The sequence below is a fragment of the Erpetoichthys calabaricus genome, chromosome 15 (genome assembly GCF_900747795.2).
Source record: "Erpetoichthys calabaricus chromosome 15, fErpCal1.3, whole genome shotgun sequence".
Lineage (NCBI taxonomy): Eukaryota > Metazoa > Chordata > Cladistia > Polypteriformes > Polypteridae > Erpetoichthys > Erpetoichthys calabaricus.
Genome location: NC_041408.2, coordinates 23,783,351 through 23,802,377, shown reverse-complemented (window position 1 = coordinate 23,802,377; position 19,027 = coordinate 23,783,351). Strand labels below are relative to the sequence as shown.

The window sequence follows — 19,027 nt, the reverse complement described above, 5'->3', positions numbered from 1 at the left end:
TAGATTTGCTAGTGAGATAGAGCTGGGTGCCATCAGCATAACAAGGGGAAGCTAATGTTATATTTATGAAAGATATTTCCAAGGAGAAGGATGTAAATAATGAAAAGGAGGGGCCCCAGGACAGAGCCCTGGGGCACACCTGAAGTAACAGCGGTGGGTTGGAATGTGAAAATTATAAGCTGAACAAACTGAGTGCGGCCTGAAAGGTAGGATCTGAACCAATCTAGTGGAGTGTGGGTAATGCCAATTGAAGATAATCTATTTAGAAGAGTAATGTGATAGTGTCAAAGGCTGCACTCAGATCAAGGAGGATGAGAATAGTAATTAAACCAGAATCAGCTGCCATAAGGAGGTCATTAGTAATTTTTATAAGTGCCGTTTCTGTACTGTGGAGGGGACGAAAATCAGACTGGAACTGTTCGTACAGATTATTTTGAGATAAATGAGAATGAAGTTGAATAGCCACTATTTTTTTTCAAGAATTTTGGAAATGAAGAGTAGATTAGAAATAAAATGAAAATTACTGAAATTAGTCGGATCGGCACCAGGTTTTTTTAGTATTGGGGTTATTGCAGCAGTTTGAAAAGATGAAGGAACAGTACCAGTAGTGAGAGAAGAGTGGATTATAGCAGAAATAAGAGGGACCAGAGAGGGGAGGCAGGCTTTGACCAGAACTGTAGGGAGGGGCTCCAGTTGATAGGTGGATGGCTTAGACTTACAGACAAGATCTGAGATTTCTGAGAAAGTAGGAAGCTGAAAAGAGGAAAATGACTGAGTTGGTGGGTGAAATTCAAATAAAGTACTGGAGGAATCCATACTGAGAGACTGATGAATCTTCTGGATTTTTTCATTAAAAAAGGACATAAGGAAATTGCAGAAATCAGTTGAGTAAAGGTGAGAAGGTAAAGAATCCGGGGGTTGTGTGATATTATTAAGCAGTGAAAACAATGACTTGGTATTGCCTTCATTGGAAGAAATAATGTGAGTATAATAATTAGATTTAGTTTGGGCAATACAGTCCTTGTAATAAAGTATATGGTTTTTGTACATCTCTTTGTGAACAAAGAGTCCAGTTTTTTTATACAACCATTCAAGTTGCCGGCCTTTGGCTTTCAAAAGCCGAAGTTCAGGCGTGAACCAGGGAGCAGAACAGGAGAAAGAAGCAGATCTAGTTTTTAATGGAGCGACAGTGTTAAGAATACCATTAAGTCCAGTGTTATAGTGTGAGACCAGTTCTTCAGGAGTGGATAAATTATGAATGTCCATAAGGGAATCAATACTAGAGGAAAGAGAGTTGTGATATATTAAGGTCTCCGTGACCCCTTGAACCCTCAGACTAGACGTCAGACACCAGGTAAAAGTCCAATAATTATATTTATTAGGACAATACAGTGCACGAAGCACCCTCCTCTCCACAATACTCAATAATAACAATAAACAATCAATAATCAATAACAATAATCCACCACACTCCCAGACACTTTGCCACCCTTCCTCCCAGCTCAGCTCAATGTCTGGGCGTACCCATGAGTCCTTTATACCTCTTGACCCGGAAGTGTTTCTCCCTTCTGTCCATGTGATCATGAACACTTCCGGGTCAGATAAAAACTCTTTTCTTCAACCCGGAAGCACGTCGTTTCCTCTTGTCACATGATCATGATGCACCTCCGGGTTATAGGGCAAGTAAGAGTCCGGCAGTCTCCCCACAGCGACTCCTGGTGGTCCCCAAGGTATCCAGCGGGGCTGTGCATATAAACTACAAAGTCCATGAGGCCCTGCTGGAATTCGGGGAACGTCCATGCTGTTGGGAGAGCTCCATCTGGCGGCCTGTGGGTGAGGGCTGGAATATTTAGCCGGCCACACCCCACAGAGTCTAAGTTAATATTCTTAATATTACGGAAAGACATGAGACGGGAAGTTTAGTATTGGAAAGTACAAGTTTAACATTGAATGAAATCAGAAAATGATCAGTTATGGGGAGTTCATCTGCAGTACAATCAAGAGGACATCTGCTGAATCCTTAGTCATCTCTTAGTCATCCTTCAGTACATTTTGTATATTACATCAACCTTTCTTCTGGTAGATTATTTACTTGACCATTTCAGTATGTTTCCTAAACCAATTGTTATGCAGTACACCCCCAAAATTCATGGGGGTTACATTCCTAGAGCACCCACAAATTGTGAAAAACTGCGAATTTTGGATGCGGTTAAAAAAATGCCTATTTTTATAGTTTAAACCCTAAATTTGCCCCCAAAACACTTTAATTTCAAACTTGGATTAATGCATTACCTAAAAAAAAAAGAATGTAAAGGTAAACCTGTATACTGTACTGCTATGTCTCCCACAGTGCTAGAATGTAAAATACCAATGTTACCGCTATATGTACTCTAATTCATGCAAGTGCGTTTTCATTGCCAGAAGCCTTAGAAGGTGCAGGGCGTTTCGACAGCATCTTGGGGCTTTAACCCTTGTCACAAACTCGAGACAGAGTCATATAAAGGTTTGGGGCAGCCACCCGTATAATTTGGTTTCCTGGCTGCAAAATTGCTTAAATTGATACAGCACTGATGTGCACAAAACCGAGTCCAAAACAGAACTGAGGGAATAGGGAAAAGGTGGAGGCTTTTAAAGGGGAAGACAGGAAGAGAAGTCAAAGGGGTCAGGCTCATGTAGGTCTTCTGTCATCTGGAGATGCATCACAGTCAGTCAGCAGCAAGGAGAAATGAATAACGCTGTAGCAGTTCAGTGCTGCTAAGATTCACACTGTCAAGAAGATGGTGATTTATTTATTTTTATAGTGGAGATTCCAGGGATGCACCCAGCCTTGGCCCAACCTGCACGCACTCACAAACAGAGACAAAAACAAGCAAACCGGCTATCAAACAGCAAATGAAGAATGTAATGAAAACGAATGAAAAGAACGATACCACCCTTGTTCCCCTTACGGTGATTACACATTAAATACAACAAAGCACAAACAAAACACACACAGTAAATCATGAAAAACGGCAACTGATGAAATGTAATGATGAAAATAGATGATCCAGAGATCCACACGTTGAATGGGAATGTAAAGATTGTCTTACCGCTAGTTCCTGAAATGGTGAAGACGGGTTCAGGAACGCTCCTTTCTTTGCAGGATGGCCATGAATCCACTTACAGTCCTCATGTACACAGGCAGACGGCAGACAATCCAGACGCCAACCACGAAACGATCTAGGACAAAAAAAAAAAATAAAGGTAACCCAACAGAAGGCAGACAGACAGGAACTTGAAAAACAAATTACAAAAACTTTTTTTTTGCTTTTGGCCACCAGCCCCATTTTTAAAAGCTGCGCTGACATCCTTTGACCTCAACAGCCCCAGCACCCTCAGCAGAAGACCAATCAGAGCCACTGCAGGGACTGCTGGGAGTTTGAGTTTCAAATTCTATTGCCTACTTTCACCATCCCAAGCCGGGTTTTCCACTACAGTTGCTTCCTGTTCTCTCTACAGTACAATATTGCCACGAAAAAAGCCGTAAAAATTGTGGAGGATATTTGCGGTTTCCACTAACAATTATTAGATAAGTTCTAAGGAAAAATCCGCGAATGACTGAGGCCGTGAACTCTGAACTGCGACTTCGCGGGGGTCTACTGTATTTCAGTGTATATTTTGTTGTTCACTTGACCTTTATTTGCTTTCCCACATTTATTAACCCTTTATGCTATTTCTTTGAGATGAATACTATGTTACCCTAAAATTATTCTTCCACAAAACTCATCCAACTCACTCCAGAAATTTGCTTCCTCATCCATCACACGCCCAACTTGTGGAGCATATGTAGTAACAACATTCATCATCACATCTTCAGTTTCCAGCTTCATAGTCATCACTCTGTCCAATACTCGTTTCACCTCCAAAACACTCTTGACATACTGTTCCTTCAGGATAAGTCCTACCCCATTTCTCCTCCCATCCACATCATGGTAGAACAATTTGAACCCACCGCTGAAATACCTGGCCTTAATCCCCTTCCATCTGGACTCTTGCATGCACAATATATCAACCTTACTTCTCTCAATCATATCAGCTAACTCTCTCCCCTTATCAGTCATGCTTCCAACATTCAAATTTCCTACCCTCACTTCCACTCTCTTTACTTTCCTCTTCTCCCCCTGCCTCCAAACACACCTTCCCTCTCTTCTTTTCCTTTTTCAGCCAACACCCAATTTCCACCAGCATCCTGTTGACTGACAGTACTGGTAGTGGCTGTTATTAACCCAGGCCTCACCCGATCTGGTATGGAAGTCTGTATTGTTGTCCACATATTGATCTGGCAAAATTTTACACCAGATGCCTTTCCTGATGTAACCTTCCCCATTTATCAGGGCTTGGGACAAACACAAAGAAACACACTAGTTTGTGCATTCACCATGGCTGGGTTCTTCTTCTTTCGACTGCTCCCGTTAAAGGTTGCTACAGCGGATCATCTTCTTCCTTATCTTCCTGTCTTCTGCATCTTGCTATGTTACACCCTTCACCTGCATGTCCTATCTCACCACATTCATAAACCTTCTTCTTTTCCTCGTGCCCGGCAGCTCTATCTTTAGTATCCTTTTCCCAATATACCCAGCATCTCTCCTGTGCACATGTCCAAACCAACACAATCTAGTCTCTGATTTTGTCTCCAAACCATCCAACCTGAGCCGACCCACTAATGTAGTTGTTTCTAATCCTATCCATCCTCGTTACACCCAATGGAAATCTTAGCATCTTTAACTCTGCTACCTCTTGCTCTGTCTCCTGTTTTTTGGTTTAATTATTAAAAAAAAAATGAAAAAGTAATAAAAAAGGAAAAAATACTTTTTAAAACATAAATAACATTTGCATGATAGATGAAGTATATGTAATGTAGGGAGATTTAACTGTTTGCCTTTGTTATTTTGTCCAGGGGCAATGACATGACAGTATCTTTGCTAGGATAATATTTTCTGATATGCCTGGAACTGCAAAAAGGGGACAATAAGACATTGTCCAACAAGTAATGTTTTTACAAGATTATTGTTACTATTTACTCTGAATTTCTTGTTGGATTTCATGAAACGGGAAGCTCAGACTTTTGTGACATTTCAGCTCATTATAACCCTTACCAGAACATGTATCAAAACCCTAAGTGTCTTTGTGGCCATTTTTCAGTTAACTCCTTATTTTCTTGATAAGGCTATGAATAATGTTGCATTGACCTAGACAGTATTTATGCATCCTTTGGTTGGATTGTTTGAGCTTCACAATTTTTTGAATGAATACAGAGCAAAGACCAAGAAAATTTAAACACTAGCAGATACAGTATAATAGTTTTATGTGATTCAAGCAGGTAGATTTACTTTACATTTTTATATTCATTTTATTCAATCCATGTTTAAGTTCTACTCTTTGGCAAACCCTTTGTTATCTTGTCAGGATCTTCGTGCTTTGTACGTTAACCACTTCAGAACTTAACCTGCAGTTTGGATGCTTCTTTCTGAATTCTGAACTTTCTAAACTTCACTGCTCCATAGTAAATGTTTTTCCCTGTCACGTACAAACTCCAGTGAGGTCTCTTTTTAAAGAACCACATGTAACCCTTCCCCTCATCAATACTGCCAAACTTGCTTTAAGATCTGAACCTGTGCATGTTTATTATTAAAACAAGTATAAGTGATTAAGATAATGATTTGTAAGTTTCTGCTTAATTTAAAAAAATCATATTAGATTACTATAAGTAACATTTCTAAAAGTCTGCAGCACAAGTTGCATAAGTAATGGGACTAGTGCTATCGAAACTCGTGCTCACCCTCTGTGTTACAATGTATAAGGAGGCTTCTAACTAAGTTCCCTGAATCTCAACTTTAACGTAAACATAATTTTTTTTCTGTTGGTTTTGTTAATGTCTGTAGTCATCTCCGCTCAGGTAATTAGTTGGTGCAAAATGACCAACCTCGCCTCGTTAACTTGCTGTTCTTTGGTGCTTTGCACTGCTTTCTTTTCTCAACATGTTTAAACTTATTTTCTTTTCATCTGTATGTGCACACATACCTTCCTGCTGTTATCTACCAAACTTTTTGTATAAACTGATCCTCTCTCTGTGGCAGTCATGTCTTTTTTTTATATATCATATAGGGTTCAAAATATAGATGCTACTGTATGGTTTTAAGCATGAGATTCTGCAGGATAACAGGTGACAATAATTATGAGTTTTCACTGGTTATTAGACATCCATGTTACAGTTCTGCACTAGCCTAGAATCAGAAATGATATTACATTGAAAGTAGTACAAAAATATGTATGATTATTACAATTAGCATAATGTTTATGATGCTGAGCCATATTTCTTCAGTTGTGTATCTAAATTCTGGTTGTATTAAACAAGCACTTTTTTGCAACATGTGTTATTTTTCAATTAATAATGAGACAGTTTTTTTTCTGAAAAATTTGCTTAGGATGTTGCTTCCTTCTCTCAGCCACTCACTCAGAGATTATGTGGACAGTGGGGATTGAACACAGGTCACTGAAATTACAAGCAACAAGTTTTATCACTCATCTTAAAAGAGACCTCTGTGTAACCAGCAACTGATCTGTCAGTTAGCTATGATGGAACTTCTTGAGTGTGTCTGTCAACTTCTCAGCATGTATGCCATGGGTTACAACACCAAAGTATTTCATATTTCCCAGTAATTTTTGTTTGTCTTTTTGACATCAGGTAATATGTTTCTTTAATGGGGATAGCTGTTTCACCACAATGATGACTTAATACGCGGCTGTGTGAGCAAATTTAATTTAGAGAGGCCCTAGAGAAATATAATCAAAGAGAAAACAAGTTTAAAAATACTAGCAATAAGACCAACAAAAAAACACTAAGAAGGGCTAAAGTCAAAAAATTAAGCAGGAAAGTCTTTGTCAAATCAAAAACAACACATTTAGTATGCAGTTTTTTTTTTTTTAAAGACACTGTCCACAATCTTGGATATCGCAGGTACCATATTAGTTTTTATACTGTCACTGTTGTTATGAGTCGTTATGTGACTTCCAAAGCCTCATGGCCAGCAGCTATTGCATCCAGACAATGATATAACAAAATGACAGCAACCAACAAAAACAAATTGACTTCTTATTAGCACTAAAACATAATTAAAAATAAGAATTACTCTCTTAATTATTAATCTTAGACATAGAGGTGCGCAGTATACTGGTAGAAATTTGTCAACCAGTGTAAATTTTCATATCCTTTCCATCACAGTAGAAGACATCAGGAATCTGCCTTTGTTACTTGTCACAAAAAAGGTGGTGGGTAGAGGGTGTTCCATTACCTTCAGACACAGCTAATGTTTCATACAGTGAACATCCACAATCACATTTTCAGACTTTGAAGAGAACTCACATTCACCTTCTGGATGATTTTTCAATTAGAGCATGTTTCCTCACGTGCAGTTGAACGTGATAAGAAGCCAAGAAAACAGTATGGTTACTTGTTCCGCTTCTAACTCTGATGGTAAAGTAGCCCTGGATTAACCATTAAGCAAAATAAACACAATGCTCAGCCTGGTCACCAAGGAAGGTAAACTGGGCAGCACAGATTTAAAAAAAAAAAAAAAAATGCAGTGTAACTTCAAAGTTAGAAGCAATAGAATGAGTTTTGTTACATACAAATAATGATGTTTCTTCATTAATATCTTTTTTTTTTTTTTAAATTCACCATCTACATCAGTTTCTGTAGAATGAGGATTTTGAATATCCATCGTGACAATTGTGAAATCTTTCTTTATTAGGCTGGTATAAGAGGGCTTGGTCTGACAGCATCTGCTAAGGCAGTATTCAGTCAATGTAAATATACATTTTCTTTGGTTTGTCTTATTTTGAATTGCATTTGTATCACAAATTGTTATTTGTTGTAAAGGTTTTTTTGTACTAATTGTATCTTTGTAGTTCATTTTGATTTATTCTGTTATTTTAATTAAAAGCTTTGTGTTTCCTGTATTTGTCTTTATTTAGTGTTTTATGCTGATACTAGTCATTTAGCCCGTTACAATAACGGGCACTAGAACAGTAGTGCATAAACATTAGTAGGAACAGTCTATATTAAATGGCAAGGGACTTTGACCTCGTTCTTTTTGTTGGTCGTATTTTTCTTTCTTTCAGCCTTTCTTTTGGTGATGTTTACTTGCTGAGTTGACCGTTCTTCGTGGGCTGCCGCCGTGTATTGTGTGTCTTTAATTTTCTGTGACAGTAATACTGTCTTGTACGGCTCTATTCAATAAGGGCGCGCACAAAAAGGCGAGCTTCAAAAGGGCGACCTCAATTGAGCGCGGCGAATAAAGGCGTTCGTAGATAATTTAGTACAAATGGCTCTGGAATATGTGAAGAGTAACAAAGGTGCAGATCTTTATTTATGCGCGCCTTTGTTCGCTACGCCCAATTGAGGTCGCCCTTTTGAGGCTCGCCTTTTTCTGCGCGCCGTTATTGAAGGATACCGTCTTGTACGTCTGCTGGCTTGTACGTCTGTAATATACCTTTAATTTTCTCTGGCGGTAATACAGGCGTGCGCGTCGGTAATATGCCTTTAATCTCCTCTGACAGTAATACTGGTTTGTATGTGGCTGTAATATGCGTCACTGTATTTTGTACCTTTAATTTCCTCTCGCAGTAATACTGGGTTGTATTTTCGTAAAACGCCTCTAACTTTCTCTGACAGTAATATCGCGTGTCGCACCGTGCCCCGCGCATGCGCACTTCACCAGAAGACACCCACACACAGACACCTGGACGCACAAAGGGATTTTATATATATAGATTATTTTGTGTCCAATGTTGTGTATTTGACCTTTTTCCTGCTTCTACCTTGTTGTTGTTTCTAAAAATTCTGGTAAGTGCTTCGAGAATGGGAAAATTGCTGTATAAATAAAATGTATTATTATTATTATTATTATTTATTACTTCAGTTGATTAAAATGTCCTTATGAAAAGAAATATCATAGTAAGCTACCCACTGTCAATCTATAAACTTGGCCCAACAGAAGCACCTAAACTGGATTCAATTTAAAAAGTAAAAGTATATGCACATAGTTTATACCATGATATATACCATAACCATGACAATTTTTAATTATATTGTGATATAATTTTTTTTTGGCCGTATCTCCCAACCCTATACTAAAAATCATAAATGCAAATTTCCTACGTTTCAAAATCACCTACAAAACCATGAAGAAAAATGTTTTTGCAGAGATATAAATTTTAATTGTTCATAAATCACAACAATTGGAGTAACTGGCCAAGTATGTCAGTGGCTTTTATAATGGAAAAGAGAGTGAAGGGCACTTGCACTTTCTTCCCTGTCTGCTCCATAGGTGCCTAGAAACCACACATAACTTCCTGCATTGAATAAAACTTGCCTGCAGTAGGATTATAAGGAAAAAAAACACAGTACAGAAAACAGCAGTACATTCTTATTTTATTATTATATAACTTTTTGCATTGACCTAACTTACATTTTTAAAATTTCAGAGAATACCTGAACCCACAAATAAAAAGAAAGTCCTGAAATCAGCTGAAGCTTTTTTTTTTTTTTTAACGGGTAACCAAAGACTATACATAAGTACCTACATATGTTTTAAAGAGTATTTTTTTAAATTTACAGAAGTTTTTTTCACATTTTACTTATGTGTTGGTCTTACTCAAATGATGCTCATTATTATTCTTTCTTGTAGGTAGAAACACTACTGGATAATTACATGAAGGAAGTTGGCATTAGTGAAGAGCAATTTTTGCAAGCATGTTCATCTCCGCTAGTGAGATCAAAGACCTTACAGGTAAAAACATGGTACTGACATTATTGAACAATTTGCAGCCGCCAGGATAAATATATTTTTATATTGGGTTAAAAATTTTAACAGATGGTGCCACTTAAACCAGCTATTAATTGAACTGCGTGCTTAGTTACACAATTTATTTTCAACCAATAGATTCTGAATTTGATGCCATTTGGCTCTTAAACGTTTCTATAACATCTGGTATATTTCTTTAATATATGGTTACATTAACAGCATATACTATCACACAGTGTTTTCTAGTATCAAATTCACAAACAGAATAAGGCAATACATAGCAGGCATAAATAAAAATGTCAAACCTACAGTATGTAGACAGATTCCAGAATGACCTTAAAAGTATTCTTGACCTTTTTGATTTACTACTATGGCAGAAGCTTCAAATAATGAGAGAAACTGGGTTTTTATTAAGTGAATGGTGTTTGCTGCTCTGAACCCCCAGGACTGAGACTGAACTTGCCAGCTTTAGACTGCCTAAATGACCATGTCCTAAATTGAATAATCTTGGAATAAACAAATCTTGAAATTTATTTTTTAGGCATCAGCTGTTGTTATACTCTGCACTGAAGAAAAAATGAAAAAGCAAACCTTGGTTATAATCTTGAAGTACTTTTTTTAAACCTTTTTTTTTTCTTCCTCATGAATTCTAACATTTTATTAGTCCCACATATTTTAAACAGCTGCCATTTTACTTTAGATCAGAAGCATGTAGCTGTCTTAGAATTATATATTTTCAGTTCTGCTTACTTGAGTAATCACATCCTTCATCCATTTACTAGAAATCAAGATTGTGGGTAGCTGGAGCTTCTCCCTGCAGCAGCACATCTTGACCTGATCAAAATATAATTTCACTAAAGGGCATATTCAGTACCTACCCACATATGTATACAGTACCAAATTCCTTACAAAGACACAGGGAAAAAGTACGATATCCACACAGACATTTAAAATCTCTTCAAGTTGTTACGGAGCAGTTGTAAACACTGTACCACCATGACATCTATCTATTAATTTACCAAAGTAATTTAATACAGTTATAGGACCAGAGGGGCTACCCTGGGTGTTAACCATTAACCAGCTCTGGATGGGTCAGATATCAATTTCAGGGCAAACTGTAGTTAAACTAACACACACATTTCTTTAAGATGTTGTAAGAAAGCCGAGAACCTACAGATGACACAGGAGGACAGTGTAAATCTGGCACAAAAATATTATACAATTTCCAGAGGGAATGAGAGAGCAGTGATGACCCACTGCCCCACCATGCTGCCACTACTACATAATGTATTTGTTTTTTTTTTTGTTTTTTTTAATTCTCTTATAGAACATGATTCAACCGGTAATGGCGGCAGATGATTTTGACATATTTAAGTCCCTAATGATTCAGAAGAACATAGAGCTTCAGCTACAGGCACTCCGTGTAATCCAAGAGCAAAATGGTAAATATGTCAGAACTGGAAACAATAGACAGTTAACAGATACTCTGAATTTTCAAGCTTGAATCCAAGTTTAAGCCATAATAGTCAATTTGAAACTTGCTTTAATTATGTCTTGTGATAATAATACTGTTTCAGTTAGCAAACCGCTAAAAATGCAGGAAATAGGAAAAGATTTTTTTATATTGTGGAAGATTATATTTGGTCTGTTTATTTTGACTTTGTTGAAAGGAAGCAACAATACGCATAATGCAAACTCCTCAGGGAGTAAGCACTTCTTGGTTTACCTGTCCTCATTCATGTGACCTAAAAATAAAACAAAGCTTCTTCTTAAACGTGTCATGTTAAGATTTAAGTACAGGTTGGTGGGGGGGAGCGGTGGTAGTTATTAATATCTGCCTGTTTATAACTGTTCAAACAATTTTTGTGGTTTATCCACTTCAAACTTGTTCCATCTAATTAACTGCCGTAATTAGATTTTACGTTTATGGTTTTAAATAAAGTAGTGGCAATTAAAGAGAGGAGATTATCATGGTGTAGATGAAACCAGCATTCATGCACTGGTGAATAGAATCTTTATTGGAAGGGCTGAAATTTCGTGGGTGTTTTAATATCATGGATCTTTATTATAAAATATGAGTTTTATTGATATTTAGTTTTGTTTGTACTAAGAAAAAACAAAATTATTACCTTTTGCTGATAACTGTGTCAATTTATCTGTTTTTCATGGGAAGTCTGAGCTTACCGTAGCAGCATCATGTGCAAAGCAGAATTCAACCTTTGATCACACTTGCTCTCCCACATTCAGTTTTTGGCAGAAATCATCCAAACCTGCATATAATTGAAGTGTGGGAGGAAACCTGCAGTACACAAACATTCAAACTCCACACTGACTTTAATCAAAGTATGACTTGGGGGATTGAATCTGAGCCTGAAGAACTAAGGCAGCAAAACTGACTGATCCCTGAAAATTCTTGACTTGCTGTGCATAACATATATATTCATACTTATTCATGAAATATAAATAGATACTTAGCCTCTCTATTAAATATATATTTAGGAACTTTGAATTGCTAGTGATAAATCTCCAAAAATAAGTTTTTTTTTTGGCTTTTTGTAATTAGTCCATTACAGCTAATTTTGGAGATATTATTTTGTCAAACTGTAGTTATGTGCTTTTTCAGAATTACTAGTCCTGCGATGAACAAAGTTTTTTTTTTTGTTTTTTGTTTTATACTTGTATCAGACACATGAATGGATGTACATAAATATAATTTATAATTTCTAGTCTCTTATGTATATGTAAATGTCCTGTATAATAATATGAAGGTTCAACCTGTGGATTGAAAGAAAAGCAATTATGCAGAATGTAAAGGGTTAAGATATTCATTAATGTTCCTTTCCTGTTTTTACAGTTAGAAATGATAAACTTTATTAAACCGTAATATAAATGATGAGTTCTACTATTTTCCTTTGAATTGTCTTTGTAATACTAGGTTCACTACCTGACTGTTTAACAGATGGTTTAGACATGATGTCTGAATTAGAGCAGCAAGAGCTAAGAATACTGAAAGAAGTGCTGAAGTAAGTCAAGAGTTTACTCTCTCTGTTGTATTTCTTATTTGAGTCTCCTGTCTGAAAGGAAGTTGTTCAGTATTTGTTAAACTGAATTCCGCAGTTTCAAGTAATCGGGGTACATTTTTAAAAATGTTTAACTCTTTCAGCAGCTCAGCAGCAGAATCTTGGAAAATTGTGTGGGCTACAATAAACACTTAGTAGTTTGTACATTTTATGTTTTTTATCACAACATTGCATGCTCTGCATTTTTCAATGTGATGCCATATTTTAATCTTACTAGATTGCCAACACTCCTTATAATGATACAGTATATGCCATTGTCTCTCTATTATAAAAAGAAATCCTGTCCCCTGTCCTGATAGTCTACAATACATGATTTTTCTCGGAAGATAATTTAAAGACCCGCGAGACGAAAGAGACCTGCCACGGTGCGTCTCACGGGAACATAGAACGAGAGTCTTGCAAGACACAACCTACTTACAAGCAATATCAAAGAAAAAAAAATCAGTAGTGTAAAGGCAGTCATGCAGCACACACAGCTCCAGGGCTCAGTGCATATAAAGTGTATAAGGTCAATATGGTAGAAATGAAATGAATAGAGGTAGAAATGAAACATCGACGATTAAACGAAGAAGAAAGAAAAGCACTGAGAAAAGAGACTCAAATGCGTTGGACAGAAAAAAGAGCAAAAAAGAATAATCGAGGTGCAAATTCAGAAACTAAGGAAAGTAATTATCAGCCCGGAACAAGAGGAATTGAAAAAAAGCATGTCCAATCCGGCTCTTAAATAAATGACAGTGAGTAAAATGACAAAGTAGAACTTCATAGAGATGTTTACAAACGTTGGCGCTAAACACATGCAGAGCAGGTTAGAGATTATGAAACCAGGGAAATTAGAAAGGCTCAAAAAAAAAAAAGTTGGCGCTATACACATGTGGAGAAAGTTAAAGGATATGAAAGTAGGAAAATTAGAAAATATAAAAAAGTAAAGATCGCAGTAGCGCAAACAAACAAACTGCCTCATTTAACTATGCACCAGTCTAACTTTGGTTTTGCACAATAATTACTACACTATTGCACCTTAACACTTAATTCTACTTTATTCACATAATTTTACTTATTTATTATGTTCTACTATACTGTTATCTTTCGATCTATGACTTTTTGTTAATCTAACTGATATTCTTCTAACTTTGCACAGTTTTTGATAAGCGGATCAGGATGCATTTCACTGCGTGTTGTCCTGTATAACTATGCATGTGACAAATAAAGAATCTTGAGAATTTCAAAAGCAGAGATTACCGCACATGCATTTATTGGTTACTTTGTTAATATATATATATTTATCTGTCTGCTTATTTCAAAACCTAAATTTACCCCAGGAGTCAAAAATGTTCTGCCTAGCCCTTGTACAAAAACGTAGACCAAAGCTGGGGTATCATCTTGGTAAACCCATGTACTTTTGGAACTGTGAGAGGAAAATAGCACGACTTTACAGACAGGAGTCCAATGCAGAACTCTACTTACTTTGTTACTTTGTAAAAAAAAATAAAAATTATTAACTGCTGATGATGTAGATCGTTTTGTCTATGCTGAAATTCCAAACAGAGAAACCTGTCCTGACCTCATTAAAAAGATTCAGCATATTGGGACTCGCAAGATTACAAATATTGTTTTTACAGAAGTTCTGAAATAAAAGTGAAACTAATGAAATAGCAACAATTCAAAGAAAAAACAATCTTAAAAGTGTGTATCTGGAAAACCAAATACGGGGGTTGGCGAGCGAAGCGAGCAGGGGGCGAAGCCCCCTAGTTCTAAATAAAACAAAGATTAATGCTTTTGTTAAAAGTATCACATGGCTACTGAGCTTGATAAGTGAAAAGTTTGGGCATATGCTTGCTTAGTCTATATATGAGATTTAGGTATGCAGTATATCATTTGATACTGTCTAAAAACTTGCTGTTTAATTTTTTGTTTTTATAAAAATATAGAATGCATCCACTTTCTAACACACTTATTCATTTCATGGTGTTGGGAAATTAGGACCAACACTGGAAATAGTCAGTTACACCAATTAACTGTAGGACACACTACAGGATGCACCTAAACTGTGCCAATTTACAGTTGCCAGTTACCCTAGCATGCACTCCTCAGTATGGAAGAAATACTGAAATAATAGTGTATAATATTCAATACAGTAATCCCTCCTCAATCGCAGGGGGTTGTGTTCCAGAAAATCTGCGAAGTAGAAACCATATGTTTATATGGTTATTTTTATATTGTCATGCTTGGGTCACAGATTTGCACAGAAACACAGGAGTTTGTAGAGAGACAGGAACTTTATTCAAACACTGCAAACAAACATTTGTCTCTTTTTCAAAAGTTTAAACTGTGCTCCATGACAAGACAGAGATGACAGTTCCATCTCACAATTAAAAGAATGCAAACATATCTTCCTCTTCAAAGGAGTGCGCGTCAGGAGCAGAGAATGTCAGAGAGAGAGAGAGAGAGAGAGAAAAAAGCAAACAATCAAAAATCAATAGGGCTGTTTGGCTTTTAAGTATGCGAAGCACTGCTGGACAAAGCAGCTGCAAGGAAGGGAGCAATGTGAATTTAGTCTTTCAGCATTTTTTAGAGGAGTGTCCGTATCCTCTAGGCCAGTGCGCGAACAGCCCCTCTGCTCACACCCCCTCCGTCTGGAGCAGAGAATGTCAGAGAGAGTGAGAGAGACAGAGAAAAACAAACAATCAAAAATCAATACGTGCCGTTCGAGCTTTTAAGTATGCGAAGCACCGTGCGGGAAGCATGTCGCTTGACAAAGCAGCTGCACGGAAGGGAGCAATGTGAAGATAATCTTTCAGCATTTTTAGACGAGCGTCCATATCGTCTAGGGGTGCGAACAGCCCCCCTGCTCACACCCCCTCCGTCAGGAGCAGAGAATGTCAGAGCAAGAGAGAAAAGCAAACAATCAAAAATTAATACATCCTGTTTGATCTTTTTTAAGTATGCGAAGCACCGTGCGAGAAGCATATTGCTTGACAAAGCAGCCACATGTAAGTCCAGCAAGGAAGGGAGCAATGTGAAGGTAATCTTTCAGCGATTTTTGAGGAGCGGCCGTATCCTCTAGGGGTGCGAACAGCCCCCGTGCTCACAATATATTTGAGGAGTTTTATTTAATACGTAATACGTGCTTTGATTGGGTAGCTTCTCAGCCATCTGCCAATAGCGTCCCTTCTATGAAATCAACTGGGCAAACCAACTGAGGAAGCATGTACCAGAAATTAAAAGACCCATTGTCCGCAGTGACTTAAGATAGTTTCTCAACATATAAGATAATAACTGTCATATGTAACATTATGCATCAGTATAGTAGGTAATTTACTCTTTTTGGTGCCAGGCAGGCGCAGGATTTAAGAATGTTGGAATTAGCCAACTAGTTTATAATTGTCTTTGTTAATAATACAGGCAAGTGTTTGTGTGTTGTCGGGGATTATCCTGGCAACATGTAATACAGCCAAAGTAACATTTTCGCCCAAGTGACAGAGACGGGCTTTTTAACAATATAAGTGCAACTATCCTGTCTGTCACCTGCTGCCTGAGATCAAAAGTCACACTAATAGAAAAACATTTGGCTTTTTTTTCACTATTTGTACTCTCTTCTTTACTTAGTTACACCTGCTCTCTAAGACACTTTAGATCTGTTTCTCTCTACCTACAATATACATTATCTATCTGACACACACACCTCCTCGTACATCTTGCTCCCAAGTTCTCTTATTAAACATCCCATCAGAAACCAAATGTTAGATGAACATTGTAGTAGCTTAACAGATATTTAAACAAAAGAGATTCAGTAACCAGAATCTTCCACTCCAAGAACTGCTTTACTCCTAGACAAGAGATAGTCAATAGAATCTGTTCTTTTATCTTTGCTGTGACAGATAATGCAGTACTGCTGTGTGATAAGCCATATTGCAGAATGTTGACAATGTAAGATCTGCATGTTGTTGGTAATAAATTTTTGTACGCCTGTAAAAGCTCTAATTGCACATTGACCTATTCAAGCCTCAATTGCCTTACATTTCTGTTATCTTTGTGCTTTATTATCAATGACTATCTTCCTTTATGAGCTAGTGTTAATAAGAGCAGTACAGAATTTTTATTATTGCCCAAATAATAAAATATTAATGAAAAGCCTTGTAGAGGTAGACATGTTTTATTATTACTAGTGAAACTTGTGGATCCATGATCCTTAAATAAAGGTGGCATGTATTTCTCTTTTGTTCTTTTGTGAATTCTGTATACTGGATTTTGTCTTACATGCCAGTGGGCCTTCATGTCAAATACTCATCTTAATCACCTTCTGTGATGTGCTTAACACTCTCCAAATGCCACTGATGTTCTTTTTCCTTCTTCCTGTTACAAAGTTTTTCATCACATTCAATATTCAATAAACACAATACTTAACACTTGATTATGAATTCTGAACCTGTGTATACCATGTCCCGGGGGATTATCAGTAAATGGGCATGCAGGGACCACACTTTAATTAATTAATTAATTAATTAATTAATTGTAAGCTTTACTGCCCACTAGTCAGGTGGCCACATCATGAATTTTTTTTGAATTTCCAGAGCATAGCAGGCTAAAGCCCTGCTTGACACATCATAAGATGGCACTCTTATTCTTCTTTTTATTGTTGTTCTTCATGTCGTAGTAATTGCAGGACACTCTGATTCATACTGGTGTTAAATGGTGATTTGTTTTTTTTATTACAGGAACCCCAGGAATATGCCTAGACCTAGCTTGCACACTAACTAATAGGGGCACGAAAAATCACTGCTCAGATAAGGAATATATTAAGATTAAAAAAAAAAACAAACACACACTGCACTTGCAAAGTCCCACCAACATTATCCTGACAGCAATAATTATTTAACTAACACAGAAACTAACAAAACTTGTCAAAACACTAGGCACAAAATAATAAACAGTAAACACTCACAACACAGTCCACAATCAGTCCAGTTCCACAGATGCAAATGATAATGAAGAATGGAATGAAACCCCCTGTGAACAGACTCCTTCAAGTGGAATGCCGATTATATTTTAAGAATTGTAATGACTGGGAGCTCTCCACAGATGGAGATGTTTTTCAGCCTAGATAAAATTGCATGTATATGCAAGCACAGGACAAGAACATAAATCCAAAAATACTGTAATCCAAAGGGTGATAGTATTTTTAATCCAGTTGATGAGTGCCTTTCTTTCCGGTATTTTAAGTCCCATTAAGTAGTGCTGCTACAATGTAATTGACTTTTGCGATTTGCTTGATGCTCAGCAGATGTCAATGCTCCTCTTTTCCTTTCTGCTATGTCACTGTTCTGATCACTTTGTCTTAAGAAGAATACAACTGCAGGTCATCCGTCTGAGTTTGCCTCCACCTCACATTTCTTGAATTTCCAGAAAGTATTAGGTCATAAGCTTTCTATTAAGACCAAGATCAGGTTTCTAACTCCAGTAGTTTGTAAGTATTTGTGTGACCTTAGCATTATATATATATATATATATATATATATATATATATATATAATATAGTGTGACATAAAGCGCTTTATAGCGCCCCGTTGAACCCTCAGACAATACGTCAGACACCAGGTAATAATCCAAATATTTAAATTTATTGTAATAAATGTGCACAAAACACCCCCACTCCACAATACTGTAATAATAAATCAATAATCAAATACAATCCTCCACTTTCAGCAGCTCAGCCACCCTTCCTCCCAACTCGGCTCAAACTGCTGGGGTTTCCCATAGTCCTTTTAAAGTCCTTGACCCGGAAGTGCTTCTGATCCCTCAGTCCATGTGATTCTTAACACTTCCGGGTAAGGTGAATACTCCTTTTTTTCATCCCGGAAGTACGTCAGTTCTTCTGTCACTGTGACTAAGGTGTACTTCCGGGTTATAGGGTAAATAGCAGTCCCTGGGCCTCCCTGCAGCGACCCCTGGCGGCCCCCATGGTATCCAGCAGGGCTGTGAAGGGAAACTCCAAAGTCCATGATGCCCTACTGGAATTCGGGGCATCTCTATGTCGCAGGGAGGGCTCCACCTGACGGCTTGGGGGTATTGGCTGGGATAAGCTGCCAGCCATAGTCCACAATA

The 19,027-nt window shown here is 37.3% G+C and overlaps 1 protein-coding gene across 2 annotated transcripts in view; it reads left to right on the top strand.

Moving 5' to 3' along the window:
* The window catches only part of cfap36 (cilia and flagella associated protein 36), a 124,682-nt gene that overhangs the window by 43,081 nt on the left and 62,574 nt on the right, over window positions 1–19,027 (top strand). For both annotated transcript variants that reach the window (XM_051919695.1, XM_028820587.2), the window contains exons 3-5: window positions 9,729–9,830; window positions 11,173–11,287; window positions 12,781–12,868. In XM_051919695.1, coding sequence (XP_051775655.1) covers window positions 9,729–9,830; window positions 11,173–11,287; window positions 12,781–12,868 — 305 coding nt within the window. The remainder of the gene's footprint in view (window positions 1–9,728; window positions 9,831–11,172; window positions 11,288–12,780; window positions 12,869–19,027) is intronic.